Source organism: Elephantulus edwardii, unplaced genomic scaffold (genome assembly GCF_000299155.1).
Source record: "Elephantulus edwardii isolate Elephantulus edwardi_28Jun2011 unplaced genomic scaffold, EleEdw1.0 scaffold00105, whole genome shotgun sequence".
NCBI classification, from domain to species: domain Eukaryota; kingdom Metazoa; phylum Chordata; class Mammalia; order Macroscelidea; family Macroscelididae; genus Elephantulus; species Elephantulus edwardii.
Window position 1 is genome coordinate 1461807 of NW_006399855.1, and position 20192 is coordinate 1481998.

At 40.7% G+C, this 20192-nt stretch overlaps 1 protein-coding gene across 1 annotated transcript in view; it reads right to left on the reverse strand.

Moving 5' to 3' along the window:
• Positions 1–528: 528 nt before the first annotated feature.
• PROSER2 (proline and serine-rich protein 2) overlaps positions 529–20192 on the reverse strand; it is a 31432-nt gene continuing 11768 nt past the window's right edge. The window contains exons 2-3 of the mRNA XM_006891843.1: positions 3619–3870; positions 529–1554 (exon numbers count right to left, since the gene is read on the reverse strand). Of these exons, the coding sequence (XP_006891905.1) occupies positions 529–1554; positions 3619–3870 (1278 nt within the window). The remainder of the gene's footprint in view (positions 1555–3618; positions 3871–20192) is intronic.

Below are 20192 nucleotides of genomic sequence, written 5' to 3' on the forward strand. Positions count from 1 at the left end.
AACTACACATCAGAAATCTAAATGGGCTTTCATGTCATGTACTTGGAATAAGAGGCTGGATTCAAGAATCTCTCAACTGCTGTCCTTCCAAATCCAAAAACCACATGGCATTCTTTTACGGATCCTGAATACCTAGAGGTTTTAAAGGTTATTCTCTCTGAGTTCTTGGAACAAGGCAGACTACAAGATACAGGGCTCCCTGCCTGGAATGAGGGATGGGTGGGCAGCAGAACTGACTAGTCTTTATTCACTTAGCCCAGACCACTGAGTTCTGGCACCTCTCATCTCTAATCCTGAACATGGCACAGTAGTTGGGAAGGCTGTTACTGATCTTTAACCATGTAAGTCCACTTTATGCCAAACAGCTCCTGGATTCACTGGATGAGACAATTCCTGTATTTATGCTATGATTTCATTTCACCTCTCTTTTTAAAGTGAGAGGGTAAAGAAGGGAAAGTTCGATTTTAGCTGTTTGGACTGACTCGGGCAGCAATCTTGCCTCCCGTAGCCTCCCGCATACGTTCTCCATCATAAGTTCTCCTTCAGGAGGCCGAGCTTCCTTAGCGCCTCTCGGCGAGCTTCTTCTGTGGAGCCTCGGCCGGAGAACTGCACAGTGATGCCCTGGGGTCTGAAGCCCACCACTCTGGGGAGAGAACCTGACCGCTTCTTAACCTCCTGGCTACAGCCTGGTGGCCGGTGCTCGTAATAGCTCTTGACGGCATTCTGGCGGGCAAGTTTATTACTCAGAGCAGGGTCTGGGCGGATGGTGATAGTCTTTCCAGTAGAGACAAAGGGGCTGGGCTCACTCTTTAGGACATCATGGATGCTCTGGAAGCCATTGGCCAAGGCTGGGGACGGTTCTGTCTGCACGGCTTTGGATCTCTGGCTACTGGGCTGCCCTCCTGTCCCCGGGCAGACAGCTTCCTTGGCAGGACTTGGCTTACTGTGGTCATGGGCCACCCGCTCCGGAGAGAAGCTCCTCCTCTGCTCAGTGAGGTCGCTCTTTGGTGATCTATCTTCCATTTCACCCATAGTGAGAAAAGAGACACCATTAATGTTGGCTAAGACCTGGGCTTTCCGCTCTTGTACGTTGACAGCTGCTTTGGAGATGGTCTTATTGAATTCCTTTCCCGAACTGTTGGTCACACTGATGTTGCTGGGGAAGCGGTGGATCTTGGGTGCTGGCTGTATCACATGTCTGTACCACAGGAAGTGATCTCTGTTTCGAGGGGACAAAGAAGATGGTGTTCTCCATTCTCCAGGCCTGCCGTCCTTCGAGGGGGACGTGGGAGAAAGTGCCTCATTTCCTGCCAACTTCTCAGAAATTTTCTGAGCAATAACAAGTGGAGTGGGGACCGAGCGGGGTAGTTTTGGGTGCTCTGCTGGAGGAGAGGGGGACAGCAGCTCTTTCCTGGGGTGGGCTGGACTTGAGTTGACAGAAGAGGAAGGTGACAGAGGAAGGGTCTCTGGAATTGTGGAGCCTGGTGGTGAAGTCTCAGCATTTTGCTTCCTGCATTCCAAGACAGGAATGTCTTCCTTTTTGACAGGTTCGGCCTCTGAAGGATGAGAAAGAATTATTAAGATACCAGCCAAAGTAAAAGGCATCAGGTATCTTTACCATTAAAGTGAAACAGGTCTCAAAAAGGGACTTACTATCAATTTCAACAGCTCCTCCTATAATCAAAACTATGTCTCTATCCTTGTTCCCTGGAAAAGTCACAGAGAATGGAGTGCATTACCTGAATAATTTGGTGAGGGAGAAGAAATAAGGGATATTTTGTGAAAGACTTGGAAAGTCAGAAATTGTCAGCACTTATACATATTGTGCAAACAGGCTTCCAAGGATCCATCATGCTGAGATAAACAGAATCTTACCTCATCAGGAAATTTTACAAAGGGGGAAACAGAGGCTGGGAAGTTAGGTGGCACATTCCAACAACTCCATCATGGAGGATCTAGATGAGTCACCTTTCTCTGTGAAACAGAACTATTTCCCAACTGCCTCGGTTGAATTTAATATGCCTGCCATGGAGCCTTTACAAAGTGTTCTCGCTCTCTCATTGCCATCATATGGGTTCCAACACATAGATGATCCTCCAGTAGCTGAGGCTGTAAATCAGACAGGAAGAGACTCATCCATCTTTGTCCTCATGAATGGCTGATGGATCCAAAGAGGGTGGCTAGAGAGGTGTGGCCCTTGGGTTAGCAGTGCGACTTCCCATAGACCATGCCACCAGAGCCTTCTTAGTGTAGCTTTACCAGGTATCTCTCAAAGATCACCTAACACTCTCCTGTGCTTATATTTATACACCATTGTCCCACTACAAAACCGTACACTATGTCTGTCTGTCTTTCTCTCCCTCTCTCCTTCCCTCTCTCTCTCTCCAGAATCTCACACAATGCCTACCATGAAGTAGGTACTTAAAAACCTGTTATGAAAGTATCAGGCCATGTGGGAGTGGCTTGTTTTCAAAAAAGTGTTTACACTTACATGATTGTGATCTGACATTTTAAAAGGATACTTTGGTTCAAATGAATATTAGGAACTATTTACTTCAAAGCAGAAAAATGAAAACAGAAATTCACATTAGGGCTCTTCTTTGAAGAGTTGGCTGAAAAGAAAGCCCCATTTTGGGGTACATACAACATGTAACAGTCTGAGTAACATATAAAACATATCTTAACAAGCATATACATGCATTTTTCTAGAGGCTTATTATAAATAGCAATATTTTGTAGTTACTAAAGCAATTGCATTTTCCCCTTTCATTTTTATTTCATACTTTCCAATTCTCATTCTCTTGTCCACATTTATTTTCAGCCATCCTTTTTCAATCATGACAAAACTCAGAAGAAACTTTTCTCTTTGTCTATCTCTTTCTGGGTCTCCACAGAAACCTCTCTCTCTTTTCATTCATTGCTATTAAACAGGATGCAGCTCATAACTGACTCTCTAATGGGAAAGGAAGTACATTTCTCCTCTGAGGGAGCTTGGTGGCCTAGGCATAAGGAATTGCACTGCAAACCCAAAGGTAGGTAGCTTGAATCCACTAGCTACTCTGCAAGAGAAAGGAGGGCTCCTGTGTGATTTACTACATGTAAAAACCTGCTAGAGAGTCAGCTATGAGTCAGTTCTGACTTGATGGCACCCAACGAGTGCAGCAAAACATAAAAAAGCAGATGCTGAACAAATTTTTGTAACCTTCCAGTCATAAATGAGTTTTCAGTTCATTTATTTCCACTTTAGAAAAGCATGCTACAGAAATGGGCTCTAGTCTTACACAAGAATTTAGGTTAAAGCTTACAGGCTAAACTGTGAGTATCTCTGATTTTCTTTGTAAGACAGAATGGTTACCTGGACATTTTCCCCCCTTCTTTTTAAAATATACACTGTATTTGTATCCCCTACTCGCCTCATTTTTAAACCTAGTTCTTTTGAAAATTCCCTTTATGACTTTTCTTCCTAGGGAACTATTTAAGAATCTCTTTGGCTAGACAATCAAACTTCCAAAAGATTACTTCTACCTACATAAATCAGATAAGCCTCAACAGCTTCTATAAAGGCAAATATAACCCATCCATTCACAGACCTGTGCACTTCGCTCCTTCCTGGTCTACCATCTGAGTCGCATCTGGAGGGCACTCAGGTTCCCCAGCTGCAGGTTCTGGATGCACTAAATCAATGACATCTTCTGGCTCAGAATGACTGGACGTGCTTTCTTCCAGAGATTTTGGAGAGTGGCAGTGTATACCACTATCACACAGCCCTTGTTCCTCAAAGTCCTCTTCAAACAGGGAATCAATAGTTTCTTCAAAAAATAGGATGACATCTTTTTCCTCATGTGTGAGGTGCTTCAGGCTCTCATCATCCTGTAAGACAGGTTTGAGGATTGAGAATGGAAGAAACGGTGGTTTTCACTGTGACTGAAATCATATAGACCCATCAAGGATGGATTAACACAAGACCCAGTGTAAAATTTAGAGCACTCTAAAATGTCCCTCTCAGTGATAGCCTGCCATTCAAGTTGCCCCTCTGGCAAACTGGTATGGAACTCACCATTTCACCTGCACAAAAAAACCAAAACCAAAAGCAAAACAACAAAGCAAAAAAAATCACCCCCCCCCAAACCCAACTGTATAAAAAATTGTAGCAAATCTTAGAATCTCATAACTGCAGTAGCCTTGGGGTTCCTAATGAGTCACTAACAGAAAAGGAATTCCTTGGAGATGGTGTTTTCAACTTGTGGATAAAAGAACTAGCAGATGCCCTGTGTTCCCTATCATCACAACGGAGAAAACTTTTGGTTAAAGATGATGGGTCAACTCACATTTTTATCTCTGATTCCAATAAGGAACCCTGTTGTTGTTGTTGTTATGTGCCGTCGAGTCACTCATAGTGACCCTATGTACAACAGCCCTAAACCCTGCTCTGTCCTGTACCAATCGCACTGACTCTGACACACCCATCCCGATTACCCCAGTCACTGAATCTCTACCCTCTCAAGCATGACTTCCCTCTCCAAGGACCTGTTCTCCTTGCAACGTGCCCAAAGTATGTCAGACGAAGCCCCAGAATCCTTGCTTCCAAGGAGTAGCCTGGTTTAATCCTCTCCAGGATGAATCTGTTTGTTCTCTTGGTAGTCCATGGTACATTCAATACTCTTCTCCAGCACCATAGCTCAAAGGCATCAATTCTCCTTCTGTCCTCCCTAGTCATTGTCCAACTCTCTGATGCATAACAAGTTATTGCAAAGACCATGGCCTGTATCAGGCACACCTTAGTTTCCAGAGAGACACCGTTGCTCTTCTCTTGAGTACTTTAGAGAGGTCCCTAATATCAGACTTTCCCATCGCAATAAGTTTTTTGATTTCCTGGCTGCTGGTGCCAAGAGTGTTGACTGTGGAGCTGAGCAAACTGAAGCTGTGAACAATCTCAGTCTCTTCGCCATCCATCCTGATGTTACCGATTGGTCCAATGGTGAGAATCTTTGTCTTCTTGACACTGAGCCTCAGTCCGTACTGAAGGCTGCAGTCCTTGACCCTCTGTAGCAAGTGCATGAGGTCCTCCTCAGTTTCAGCAAGCAGGGTTGTGTCATCTGCGTAACGCAGATTGTTAATAGATCTTCCACCAATCCTGATGCCACACTTCTCCTCATAGAGCCTAGCCTCCCAGATAATCTGCTCTGCATACAGGTTGAAAAGGTATGGAGATAGGACACATTCCTGGCATACACCCTTCCCAATTTTGAACCATGCAGTGTTACCCTGCTCTGTTCTGACTACTGCCTCTTGGTCCAAGTATAGGTTTTGCATTAGCACGATTAAATGTTCTGGGATTCCCATTCTTCTCAGAGTCAGCCACAGTTTGTTATGATCCACACAGGCAAACGTCTTTGCATAATCAAGGAAACACAGATAAACATTCTTCTGGTATTTCATGCTTTCAGCTAAGATCCATCTAACATCAGCTACAATATCCCTAGTACCACGACCCCTTCTAAACCCAGCCTGGACTTCTGACAATTCTCTGCTGATGTACTGTTCCAGTCATTTTTGGATAATCTTCAGTAGAATCTTGCTTGCATGTGAAATCAATGATATTGTTCTGTAGTTTCCATACTCAGTTGGGTCACCCTTCTTTGGAATGGGAACAAATATAGAACCCTATTAAAACAATAAAAAAATTCATCCTCCCTCTCAAATAAAAGCATAGATTAAAAAGACCAGTGAAAAAGGAAATGTAATGACAGAAACAAAATTTGGAAGTGAGAGGTTGGGCAGATGGTTACTGACTTAGAAGGCCCAAGAAAGTTGAATTCTAAATGAGCAGTTTGGTAAAGTCAAGTATCAAGCTATGGACTCTAAACCCCCTCCCACTGAGTCAATTTTGATTGACAGCAGTCATGTAGTACTTGCCCCTATGTAGGGTTTCCAAGGCTGTAAATCTTTACAGAAGCTGACTGAGTCATCTTTCTCCTGTGGAGATGCCAGTAGATTCAAACCACTCACCTTTGGGTTAGCAGCCTATTTCTTTATGCCACTAGGACTCTACTATGGACTGCAGAACTTGCCAACATTCAGAAATCTGTGCTACTCACACAATACCTCGGGAAGTATGAGGAAAGTGACACTGAAAACAGTAGGAATGACTGAAAGCTTATCAGAAGCAATTAGACACCTAGCATAGAAAGTAGATAATTATTCCTAACGAAGGTAAAAAGAAACTGAATGAGACTGGGATAGCAAGCAGAGTTGAAAACAGGAGTAAATAAAGCCAGTTAATGATCTGAGACAGAACATAGAGTAAGAGTCTTCTCTGGGTGGTTGGAATGGGTCAAGGAGTCAAAATGAGTGACATCCAGTGTTCTCCAATGTAACAACAGCTCAGCAAGATTATAAGTGAAAACAACAGTCAACAAATCACAGCATAAAATTTTACTCAGTTTCTCAATGCATATCTCTTAAATGTGTGCAGACAGTGGATGATCACAATGTATCTCATGAGAACCTCACTGATGTTGAGTTGGAACTGACTCATAGCTGATCCTTCAGTGGATTTTCAGAAGTTGTAAACTGCACAGGAGGAGAGTATCTGTTGAGTCACCTGTGACTCATAGTGATCCTATGTACAGCAGCTCTGAAGCCTGCCCTGTCCTGAGCCAGTCTCACTGACTCCTACCCCTATTGTAACCCCAGTCTAGTCTAGGAGGGCCAATATTTGAATAATGAGAATTCCAGGAAGGGAAACCAATAAAAATAGAGGATAATCAGTAATCAAAATATGCAAACAATATTATAAAAAAGAAGATACTCCACTAAAAGGGCAGGAGTTTCCAGATTGAAAGGGTGCAATTCTGTACAACATAATGAACAAAAATAAAGTAGACATGTATCAAAGCACATGGTGAAATTTTATTACACTCAGGAACAGAAAAAGTCCTGAATGCTTCGCAGAGTGAAAAGACAGGTTACATACAAAAGATCAGGAATCAGAACAGCCAACAATTTTCAACAGAAACACTGGAAACCAGACGACAATAGAGTAATGCCTTCAAAAGTGTGAATGAACTATGAATTAGAGTTCTAAACACAAAGTATTCGTTAAGAATAAAAACTCACTGTAATTTAACCGACTGATTCCCAGCAGCCCTGCAGAACTGAGCAGACATTCTCTATAGGGTTTCCAGCTGTCAATCTTTACTGACACAAACTGCCTTTTTTTTTCTGTGGAGCCATTTTTTTCTGTGGAGCCATTGATAGATTTGAGCTGCTGATGTTTTGGTTAACAGCCAGACATCTCAGGCACTATGCACCACCAAAGTTCCTTCCATATTAACTAGAATTCAGTTGTTGTTAGGTGTCGTTGAGTCATAGAGGACTCATAGTGACCCTATGAACAAAAGACCTGAACACTTGTATAAATTTCTTTGTTTCTCCCAGTTCATAGGGTTTCCGGAGGCAAGTTATTTTGGAAGTGGATGCCACTCCTGCTTCCAAGCTTGTTTTAACTGGGGATCTCCACCAAACACTGTCCACCATGGATAACCATTATCACATTTGACACATCAGTGTCACAGTGTTTAGCATCACAGCAAGCAAGAGTTACCCAAAAGCCTTTTTAATTAAGTAGGAGGCTGAACCGGAAAACAAACCTCTGTAGAATCCAGCTGCTCCAGATGACTTCCCAACCTGGATCCCCAGAACTCTGTAATTGTATCAATTTACTCTTCTAGCAGTTGTATTATCCAGAGAATTGAATTTCAATGTTTCCTTTAATAAGAGGGCATGAGGGGACATTTGAAATTAGAAGATAGGACAAGGCAAAACAGATGAAAAGAACAAAAACAAAACCTTAAAAGCACTGTCATCAATTGATTCTGACTCAGTGAACTTACAGGACAAAGCAGAACTGCTCCACAAAAATTTTAAGTCTGAGTAGCACATCTTTACTGAAGCAGACTTTTACAACTTTTTCTTGCAGAAAAGCTGGTGGGTTTAACTTTAACTCCAGCAACAGTAAGGCTCCTAAACAGAGGCAAGTATTTAATACTTCTTTTATTTGGCACTGGACTAATTTAAGGGGGAGGGGACCAATATTGTAATTGTTGTTACAATTGTTGTTGAGTACAACTCTTAGTGACCCTATAAATAGCCAATCTGAACCCTGCCCTACCCTGTGCCATCCTCATCTCTGATACACTTGAATCCAATGCTACAGTCACTGTGTCAATTCATCTTCCCTCATTTGTTAACCCTCCACCTTTCCAAGCATGATATTACTTTTCAAGGAATAGCTTCTCCTAGGAACATGCCCAAAGTATGTGAAATGAAGCTTTGCCATCCTTGCTCCCAAAAAACATTCTGGCTGCACTTTTTCTAAGACGTATCTGTTTGTTCTTCTGACCATCCCTGGACTATTCAGTACTCTTCTCTAACACCACAGTACCAAGGCATCAATTCTTCTTCTGTTATCCTTATTCACTGTCCAGCCCTCAGATGCACAGCAAGTGATTTGAAAAGACCATGGCCTGGATCAGACACATTTTAGTCTTCAAACTAACATCATTGCTCCTCGGTACTTTGGAGAGGTCCCTGATAGCATAGTTGCCCAGTGCAATATGTGTCCTGATCTCCTAACTGCTAACCCAAATAAGATGAAATCATCGAAAACTTCAATCTTTTCTCCATCTGCCATGTTGTTACTTATCAGTCCAGTGGTAAGGACTTCTGTCTTTATGCTGAGATGCAATCCATATATTGAAAGTTGTAGGCTTTGATCTTTTGCAGCCAGTATTTCAAATCTTCCTCATTGTCAGCAAGTAAGGTTCTACCATGTGCATAAGGCAGGTTAATAATTTTATTGTAATTATGCGCTTTCCTCTATATCCACAGAATGTAAGACTAAAGAATTTACATTTCCACTGAGCTTCAGAATAGTTAACTTTCATAATTTGCTTCTGACCATTCTCTCCTCTATATTCTATATCTTGGAAGCAGGAGTGGCATCCTAAACCACATGCCTCTGGAAATTCTATGAATTTTGAGAAACAACGAGAGTTATAGAAAGGCTTCAGGGCTTTTGTTCATAGGGTCACTAAGAGTCATGCTCGACTTGATAGCAATCAACAACAACATATTCTATATCAGGGTTGGCCACCGTTTTTATGTAAAGGGTCATATAGTAAATATCTCGGATTTTGTGAATTTTATTGAGTGTAATATGAAAGAAACTCTCCCTGCAACCAAACCATCCAATTCCTTTATGCTGGGACATTCTTGGCACCTCTACCTTCAAAGTGAAAACTTTGCACTTTGTAGCATGCTTCAGTATTTACAAGGCACATATCTTCACCTGCCCTCACCTCCCAACAGCCCCTGCCCCAAAAGATGCCTCTGACAGTCTGAGACTGCAATAAATGTTAGTCCAGTATTTAAAAAAAAAAAAAAAGAAGAAGAAGAAGCCAAAAAGAATAGAAAAATGAGTGAGCGCAGAGTGTTGTAATAAAATTTTATTTAGAAACACTGGTAGCCAAATAAGATCGCCAGACTGAAGTTTCCCCACTCCAATTCTACGCTATAATAAAATCTAACTATTTGTTATTTCTTATACCTGGGTCTATGTCAGCCACCCATAGTGGCTACAGCTTACCTATCCTTCATGGTTCAATTTCAATGTCACCACACCTCTAACCTACTCCGAAGCAGCGACTAAATCAAATGGTCAAATATTTGTGCATGGCCTATGCTTCCAACAGTAAAAACACAATAGTGTAAGTATTTTACTTGTTGGCTCATCCTTGTTTTTATTTTTCTTAAATTAATTTTAGTGAACATTTACAGAGATTTTGGATTTTCATTCATTCATTGTTGCATTTTTCCCCCTAACCACCCCCCTTCCCCAGCAGTTCGCTCCTCGCTTTGAAAAGCAAAAGATAGGGTATTCTTTTTTAAAATTTTTTAAAATTAATTTTAATGAATGTTTACAGAGATTTTGGATTTCCATTCATTCATTGTTGCATTTTTCTCCCTGATGGTCCTTATTTTCTAATTATAACTGAGGACTTCAGATAAGAAAACAGGCAATTGTGTTACAGCATAGAAACTGTTACCACAAAGTGACCCTGCGTCATACACCAGGAGTATCAATACACACTTTTGAAGAAGGGACTCTTATTAGGAAAAACATCACAGAGAACATATTATTAGTTGGAAACCCGAAAGAAGTGAGTGCATGCTAGACAAAAGGGGATGAGAGAGTTAGGAAGGCATTTTGCAAAGATTAGGCTAGCAAATGTTGCCTATAGTAACACCTTAGACAAGAGTCAACGTAAAGATCACCGAAAATAGAGCAGTGATTATGAGAGCAGAAAGAAAGAAATGGATCTGACAGATTTTTAAAACTCCTTCTAGAAAATTCCTTTTTAAAAATTACATAGGGAACACTGGTGGCCTAGGCGCAAGAAGCTGAGCTGCAATCTTGACGGCACGCAGTTCGAATCCACCAGCTGTTCTGTGGGAGAAGGGTGGGCAATCTCCTCCAGTGTGACTAACTGCCTCTGAAAACCTGCCAGAGAGTCAACTATGGGTCAGCTCTGACTCTATGGTACACAACAACAACAAACATTTTTTACTATATTCAAGTTTCTCACCGGTGCTAGATTTTACATTTAATGAAAGTGTTTAAAGAAAGGATCCCTATCTTTCTCCATGGAGCTTAGTGGCCATCTAGGTGGCTTCCTGTAACCACAATGACAGCCGTCTCATCATAGCTGCCTGTCAATGGTGACTAGAATGTGAAACTCCCTTTAACATTTTCATAAGCAATCCAGGCACAGCCATTCATTTTAAAACTTTTTTAGATTTTATTGAATTTGTAGGATCATCTGAAGGTTGACAATGAATGCTGTAGAACACCCGTGTTCTCATCTTTCCCCCTATTCCTGCTGCATTGTCCTGTCTCTCATCCAGCTCTCCTTCCAGGTTAGCCTCACTGCTGTCATCCCCAGTGCTCACTCAGATTCACAGCAAGGCATTTCAAACTTTCCCTCTAAGCATGTAGAGTGGATGAGCTCAGGGGTTCAACACAAATATCATGTAAATTCTAAAAGCACTAGGGCTTCTTGCTGTGTACCATTGAAACCTACTCATAGCTGAAACCTCCAGGTGATTTTCATAGGCAGTAAATCACATGGGAAAAGATTGGCTCTCTTTCTCCCATGAAGCAGCTAGTGAATTCAAACCACATGCCTTTGGATTGGCAGCACAACTCCTTACCACTAAGCCACTAGAGCTCCCTAAATTAGGAAGAAAAATTAATGCTTCTGACCCTTTTCCTCCTACTTGGGCTTCTTAAATGCGATGCTTCAATAGGGTTATTCATGAATATTTTTAAAAAATAATCTACTTTTGTTACAAGGAGCTCTGGTGACATAATAATTTCCCTTTTGGTTGTGTGGACAATAGAATTATATTAATCTACACAAATGGGGCGATAACAAACCTCCAGCTTAAGATACTTGCCAATTTCCCACATTAAATGATGGGAAAAAAATGAGAATGGACTATATAAACCCCACGTGTCTAATCCAACATGAGATTTCATTTGGAAGATAAGTTTAGAAAGGGAAGCCTGGACAAAACCATTCTACATTCTGTGTCAAATTATAAAATTCAAGCTGAATGGCATAATGCAACAAATCAAGGAGTCTAGACCTCTCATTTGAAGATGTGAACACTGGCTCTAGAGGTAGGATTTGACTTTATAAGAATCATAGAACTATTTTTTTAATAAATCAAGGCTAGAACTGCTTCTATATTTGCATTTATTTTGTTCAACTTATTTCCCTTTCTAATTCTATCTAGTTGTCTTGGTTATCAAGTGCTGCCACATAGAAAAACCATTGTTGCTATTGTTAGGAGCTGTAGAGTCAAGTATGACCCATAGCAATACCATGAGCAAAAGAAGTGAACTCTGTCCTGTCCTGTGCCATCCTCACACGTCCTGACACACTAGAACCGATTGCAGCAGTCACTGTCAATCCATCTAATTGAGGGTCCTCCTCTCTTTTGTTCACCCACCACCTTTCCAAGTATGATGTCCCACTTACAGGAATAGCTTCTCCTAGCAACATGCCTGAAGTATGTAAAGTGAAGCTTTATCACCCTTGTTTCCATGGAGAACCCTGCATTTTCTCCTAGACCTATTTGTTCTTTTGGCCGTTCATAGAATATTCAGCATTTTTCTCCAACATCACAATTCAAAGGCATCAATTCCTCTTCTTGTCATCCTTACTCATTGTCTGACTCTTTGATGCACAGCAAGTATTTGGAAAGACCATGGCCTGAATCAAGTATACCTTAGTCCTCAAACTGACATCACTGCTCCTTGGTAATTTGGAGAGGTCCCTGACAGCAGACTTTACCAGTGAAATTTATCTTCTGATTTCCTGACTGCTGGTACTAAGCGTGTTGATTGTGGACCCAAGTAGATGAAATCATTGACAACTTCAATTTTTTTTCTCCATCTATCATGATGTTACCTACTGGGCCAATGGTAAGAATTTTTGTTTCCTTGACGTTCAGATGCAATAATGAAGACTGTATTCCTTGATCTTCTGCAACAAGTGCTTCAAGCCCTCCTCATTTTTAGCAAATAAGGTTGTGTCATATGCAAAAAGCAGGTTATTGATGAGTCTTCCTCTGATCTTGACACCACATTCTTCTTCTTCTTAGATTCCAGCTTCTTGAATAATTTGCTCAGCATACAGACTGAAAGGAGAGAGAATATTATCCTAACACACTCCCTTCTTAATTTTAAACCATGTAGTGCTTGCTGAAACGGAGGAGGATCTGAAGCATTTGCTGCAGAGGGTCAAGGACTGCAGCCTTCAATATGGATTGAAGCTCAACATCAAGAAACCAAGATCCTCACCACTGGGCCAACTGGCAGCATCACGATAGATGGTGAAGAGATTGAGATTATTAATAGATTTAGTTTGCTTGGCTCAACAATCAACACTCTTGGTAAAAGATTAATTGCAATGGGAAAGTCTGCGGTCAGAGACCTCTTCAAAGTACGAAAGAGCAATGATGTCAGTCTGGAGACTAAGGTGGTCTTTGCAATAATTTGCTATGCATCAGAAAACTGGACAATAACTAGGGATGACAGAAGGAGAATTGATGCCTTTGAGCTGAGATGCTAGGAGAATAAACAAGTTCGTCCTGGAAAAGGTGAAGCCAGGCTGCTCTTTGGAGGCAAGGATTCTGAAGCTTTGTCTGACACACTTTGGACATGCTGCAAGGCAGGCTTCAATTCTTGGAGAGGAACATCATGCTTGGGAGGATGGAAGGTCAGCACAGGAGAGGAAGACCCTCGATGAGATGGATTGATTCAGTGACTGGGGTAATGGGTAGGTGTGTTGGAGACAGTAAGATTGGCACAAGATAGAGCAGGGTTTAGAGCTGTTGTACATAGGGTCGCTATGAGTCACAGACAACGGCACATACAACAACAAAGTGTTCCGTGCTCTGTTCACACAACAGAGCCTTTTGATCTAGGGATGGGTTTCTAATGAGCACAATTAAGTGCTCTGGGATTCCCATTCTTCTCAAGGTTAGCCATAACCTGCTAAGATCCATACAGTCAAATGTCTTTGCATAGTCAATAAAGCACAAATAGACATGCTGTAAGTGGAATTACATATTCTATGGACTGTACCACTGGAGCTCTCACAAGTGGATAGTTTCAACAAATTTATTCTTATAAAAGTTTAGGAGATCAGAATCTGAATTCAGAATGCCAACTCCAGAACACTTTCTGTCTGTGTTGGTTCTAGAGGACAGCCCTTATCTCCTTCCAACATCTGTGGGCCTGGTGCTCCCTGGAGATCTCTAGGTGCCTTGCTAGTCTTCTTGAGTCAAGGAAGCCCCCAGTGCAAGAATTCGGGTCCTATGGATCCGTTTGGCTTGTGACTTTTCTTTTGTAGTGCCCCTAAGTTTCCTCTCTGCTTCCTTCTTTCTCAGTGAAACATGCTTCAGGTCACACCCAGGGAAACTTCCTTTACGTGGATCTATCTTCATAGCTATTCAACCTGTATGCTGACAGGATTAAAAGTGGTGCATTCACTCTTAATCCTTTTACAACTAATTGGTTTATCAGATCACTGTATGAAGACCACAATACATCATTACATAACTGTCAAATCATTGAGAATTATGGTCCAGCTAGGTTGGCATTCAATTCATGACACTAATCACTAACTATATATCCTGCTTACTACAGAAATGAATAATGGCAGCCTAGTGGCAAGAAGCTGCACTGCAATCCTGAAGACACGCAGTTCAAGGCCACCAGCTGTTCTGCCACAGAGGAATGGGCAGTCTTCTCCCATGTGATTAACTGTCTCTGAAAACCCACTGGAGGGTCAGCTATGGGTCAGTTCTGACTTGATGGTACAGAACAACAACAGGTATCTTTTATGAGTGCTAGACTAATTAATGTGTGGGCAGAAAACATATCCAATAGCTTCAGAACCATACTTATTTAAAACATATCCTATTCTAAGCTCATTAAAATAACAAAGAAACGAGTTCCCATATACAGTTATAACTACAGTTATATGGGTTAAGATTTACCACAAATATTTTGTGAAGAGGACAATATTCAATATATAACATCTACTAACATACATGATTGTGAGTATGATTTGAGAGATTTGTATAGCCATCACAATGAATTATGGAGCCTGGCAGAGAAGCAGAGAATACTGTTAGAGACTCAAATGGTGTTAGAACAGTGAAGAAGCTGGAGAGTTGAGGTATATCTGACGTTGTTGACTTTAATTTTTTGGTCATTTAAATCCTACAAGCCTTTTTTTCTATCTGATTCCTCTAAACCAATTTCTGTTGCCCTTATAAAGTTTCTAAGTATGAGTGCTCCTTATTAAGAACAAAATTACTCAATCAAAAATCAATCTCAACTTGAAATTTTAATTTTACACCAAAATGGAGAAAATTGGATGAAGTCACTAGAACTCCAGTTTTTAAATCTTTTTATGAGTTCCTGCATGGTACTTGGCTGATAACTGAGGCTGGTGATTTGAACTCATTCAGAGGTTCCTTGGAAGAAAGGCTCGATGATTTAGTTTTGAGCAATCAGAAATTGGAAACTCAGAGAATTATGGAGCAATTATACCATGACACACATGGGATTCCCATGAGCCAGGATCAGCTAATTGGGACATGTGGTGATAGTGGCAGATATCAGAAGTCAGTCACTCTACCAACATTCACTAACAAACACTAATGACAACTGGTGAGTTACCATGTTTAAATTTTCACATGAAAATTCACTTACTAATTTGTTTATTCATTCTATTGAACATTGAACCATGAATTGGAATAGAGAGGAAAGAAAGAAAAACTCATAAAGAACTCTAAGAGTTGTTTCTAGAGCGAAAACATATAATTAAAAGATAATTTAAAAATGGAAACAATGTGGCATGTGTCTATTATATATGCACTAAAATTTATGCTTGCAGGATCAGGACTCCAAACACATTTTCATACCCACAGAGGCAATTTCAGAAAAGGCAATTTGAAATTACAAGGGGCTAAACTGCAAATGCTGATAGCTGTAGAAAGGCTTTTTGTTCATTGAGTCGTTGTGAGTCATGCTCGCCTCAGAGGCAATCAACAACAAAAACACAACAAACCTCAAGGAGCTCTGGTGGCTTAGGAGCTATACGGATAACTTGAAGTCATATGGTTTGTATCTACCATATGCTCTGCTGGAGGAAAATGAGCAATCTCCTCCTGTGTAATTAACTGCCTCTCAAAACCCACTATAGGATGAACTGTCAGTTCTGACTTGATGGTGCATAATAACAACATACTTCAGAAAGGAAGTTTGGTAGCTTAGTGGGTAAGGAGTTGCACTATTAACCCAAAGGCACACGGTTCGTATCCACCAGCTGTTCCACAGGAGAAAGATGCATAGTCTCTTTCCAGGCAATTCAGTCCCTAAAAACCTGCAGGAGGGTCAGCTATGACTTGTTTTTGACTCAGCGGCACATAAAAACCACATACTTTAGGAAATTGTGATTTGGTGGCATAGCGATTTAGTGCCTGTCTGCTAAATTAATCAAAAGGTCAGCAGTTCAAACCCACCAGCCATTCTGCAGGAGGCCACCCCTTGAAACCTACAGAGCAGCCCTGCCCTGTCCTATAGGGTTGTTGTGAGTCAGAATCGACCTAACAGGAGTAGGCTCTTTGGTTTAGGCGGGAATTGAGCTTAATTTTCCCCTCTTAGTAGCTCCTACCACACACTCACTATATAGGCTCTGAAATGTGTCTTTTTATGGCTAAACCCACTGCCATTGAGTTGATGACAACTCATAGTGCCATTGGAGCTCCTTGTTTAAGTCTGAAGAGTCCTTTATCTTGAGTATCTAAGGAGACTCTATTTATTTATCTATCTATCTGAAGCTTCGTCTGACATACTTTGGACATGTTGCAAGGAGGGACTGGTCCTAGGAGAGGGACATCTTGTTTGGGAGAGTGGAGGGACAGTGCAGGAGAGGAAGATCCTCGATGAGATGGATCGATTCTGTGAGTGGAGTGGTGGGAATGAGTGTGTTTGAGACAGCGAGGTTGGCACAGGATAGAATGGTGTTTAGAGCTCTTGTATATAGGGTCGCTATGAGTCGCAAATGACTCGATGGCACATAACAACAACAACAACATCTATCGATCTATTTCTTTTTAGACTCTATTTTTTAAGATCTGTTCTGTCATTTCTTTTTTAAAAAAATTTTTACATTGATCTTTTTATTTTTTATATTTCTCTTCTTTTTAAAATTAATTTTAATGAAAGTTTACAGAGACTTTGGATTTTCATTCATTCATTGCTGCAATTTTTTACCCTGCCCAACCTCCCCCCTAGTTGCTCTTCTCCTTGAAAAGTAAAAGAAAAATTCTTTCATTCTTATACAATCCCTTCCACCAAGTCCACTCCACTATACAGCCTTCTTTTGAAAAGTAAAAGTTCTTTCATTGTTATATAGTCCTTCTCCCAAAGTCCACTCCACTATGCAGCCCTCATTCTGGACTCCCGCCATGACAACAATACCCAATCATCTATCCCTTTTAAACAGAACTCATGAAATATTATTCAGAATGGATGTCCCTGGAAGACATTATGCTGAGCGAAATATCTCAGTCACAAAAGGTTAAATACTGCATAGTACCACTGTTGTAAAACAGGAGTGACATCAAGGTTGGAGGGAGACCAAGAAAGATAGGATAAATTGTGTATACTGTTCTGTCCTTTCTAATACTAAGTAAAGTTTCTCAAAAAGTGAAAGAACTGTTGGGTTGTTTTTTTGTTTTTGTTTTTTTTAAATACTATTTTTACAAGCTAGATTTTTAAAAAATCCACTATTTTCATCAGTTAGATAAAATGTAGAATCTACCAACCACTGTATTATCTTTCCACTCAAATGATAATACAAATTGGATCTTACAGTGCTGTTATTGAAGTTAGTTCATAAGGTTTTAGAATTTGATAATTAATTCCCTAGAGAAATAATCTTTAAAATGGTGATAATTGGTATCCTAAGCTAAAGTTTCTGTAACTTAAAATTCTCCTTAATGGCAATATATGATTGTTTTAAAATGATTGTTTTAAAACAGAGTACGAGGTAATTTTTTTAATGTCACAGATGATCTTGGGTTTAGTCAAGGATTTAAAAGGTCGATGCCATTGATCATAATTTGAACTTTGCATTTTCATTGTCATAGTACAAATATAATTCATGAACTCTAATTTATATTAACTAAGTAGGGTTAAGATTACTTTCTGTCTGATAAAAGTAATAAGTGAATAGTACTGCTGTCATTCTGAAGAGAACAGAACATTTTAAAAACTATTTCTTATTTGTATGCCTAACATATGCTTGCACAATTTTTCCTCAGTGTTCTTTGCTCCTTTTTACTTTTTATTTGTATACTGTGAAACAGAAAGCAACTTTAACCAGACTGTTCAGTGATCAGATTTCCAGGTCCTGGAAGACTCATGCTCTTGCACCCACAGCCTCGCCAATGTCTCTCTAAGGTTACAAGATTGAGTATCTAGGTGACTGGAATGTATCCCCAAGTGCCTTCTTTGTGATCAGCCTGGCCTCGAGCCCTGATCATGAGGCAGGGCCAGAAATGCTGTGGGCTCTGCCTCTGCTTGATCCCCCAAACACGAAGATGCCCTCCCCATGAACCTGGATTCTACCTGCACTTGGGAGAGCAAAGAAGGTGGATACACAGGAAAGCCCACTGATATGGATAGGAAAGCACAGCAATTCAGAGGCGGAAAAAGGACACATGGTCCTAGGCTATGGGAATTTCTATCTACTCCTCCAATTCCCAGGAGACCTTGCTACCTCTTCTCTCAGAGATTTTAAAGAAGAGGTGGGGTCCTTGGGGACGAGGTAGAGCAACATACAGCAAGGCAGTGGAAATAGGCAAGCAGTTAGAAATAATTTGATTATAATGGTTTTTATTTTTTTAATTTTACATACAAGGGTTGCTTAGGGCTAGGGAAGATTAGCACTCGTGGCACTATGGTCAAGGGCTAACCTATTAACCAAAAGGTTGGTGTTTCAAACCTACATGTTCTAAACGAGAAAACACCTGATGGCCAGTTCTACTGTCTTCTGTAGTCACTATGATTTGGAATAAATTCCACAGTAACAGATTTTTTTTTGAGGAGTGGGAGTGAAACCAGAAGAGAATGCTCACAGGTACAGGGTCACTTTCTGGTGTGATGAAATATTTAAAAAATTACTGTGACAATGATTATATAACTCTGAATCTAACAAAAACCACAGAAAGATATATTTTAAATAAGAAAAATTATATAGTGTGTGGATTAAATATCTCAACGAAATGTTTACAAATTTTTAAAAAAGATCAAAGAGAGGATTAGTTGCCCCAAGCCTCCAGAGCAGGTACGCTCAGAGGAAGATAAGAGAATGAGAAGAAGGGCCTAGCATGTTGGTTCCTGCCTTACTGGTAATAGTCTTTGGAAACATTTGTCAATTTGGAGGCAATCTTGGTTTGCTGTAACACTGAACCTTGTGCCATTGTGGTCTCAAATGCCATAATGGAACAACTATGCCATATGCGTCAAACATCATAATGGCTACCCATCATGGGCAGTGTTTGGTGGAGTTCCCAGAATGATTCAGCTTTGGAAACAGGAGCGGCATCCACTTCCTGAAACCACATTCCTCTGGAAACTCTATGAACTTGGAGAAATGATGATATTTATAGAAAGGCTTCAGGCCTTTTGTTCATACACACACGCGCGCACACACACACATGGAAGGCCCTTGTATTTAAAAGTTGGTTGGGTTTGAGGATCTAGTGTTATCTTATTTTGTAGGAATATTCTTCTAAGTTGCATGGCACACTCCTCTGTCAATTTGCTGTACTGAGGTAATCTGGGTTTATTGTGATGCTGAATCTTGTGCCTTTGAGGAGTCAAATACCATAATGGTTGCCCATGGTGGACAGTGTTTGGTGGAACGCCCAGTTTAAAACAGGTTTGGAAGCAGAAGTGGCATCCACTTCCTAAACCACATGCCTCTAGAAACTCTATGAACTTGGAGAAATGACAATAGTTACAGAAAAGCTTTAGGTCTTTTGTTCATAGGGTGGCTATGACTCATGTTCGACTTGATGACAATCAACAACAACAACAAAAATCCTTAAACAATCAAGCAAACAGGTAATAATGAAAAGAATAAAAATAGCTGCTTTTTGTATAACAGGGATGAACCTAGAGGACATTACACTGAGTGAAATAAGCCAGACATAAAAGGACAAATACTCTATGAGTCCACTATTATAAAAAGGTATGGAGACAAGATACAGCCCTGGCGTACACCCTTCCCAGTTTTGAACCATGCAGTGTTTCCCTGCTCTGTTCTGACGACTGCCTCCTGGTCCAAGTATAGGTTTTGCGTTAGCACAATCAAGTGTTCTGGGATGCCCATTCTTCTCAGAGTTAGCCACAGTTTGTTATGATCCACACAGCCAAATGCCTTTGCGTAATCACTGAAACAAACATAGATATTCTTCTGACATACTCCCTGCTTTCAGCCAAGATCCATCTAACATTAGCTACATTATTCCTAGTA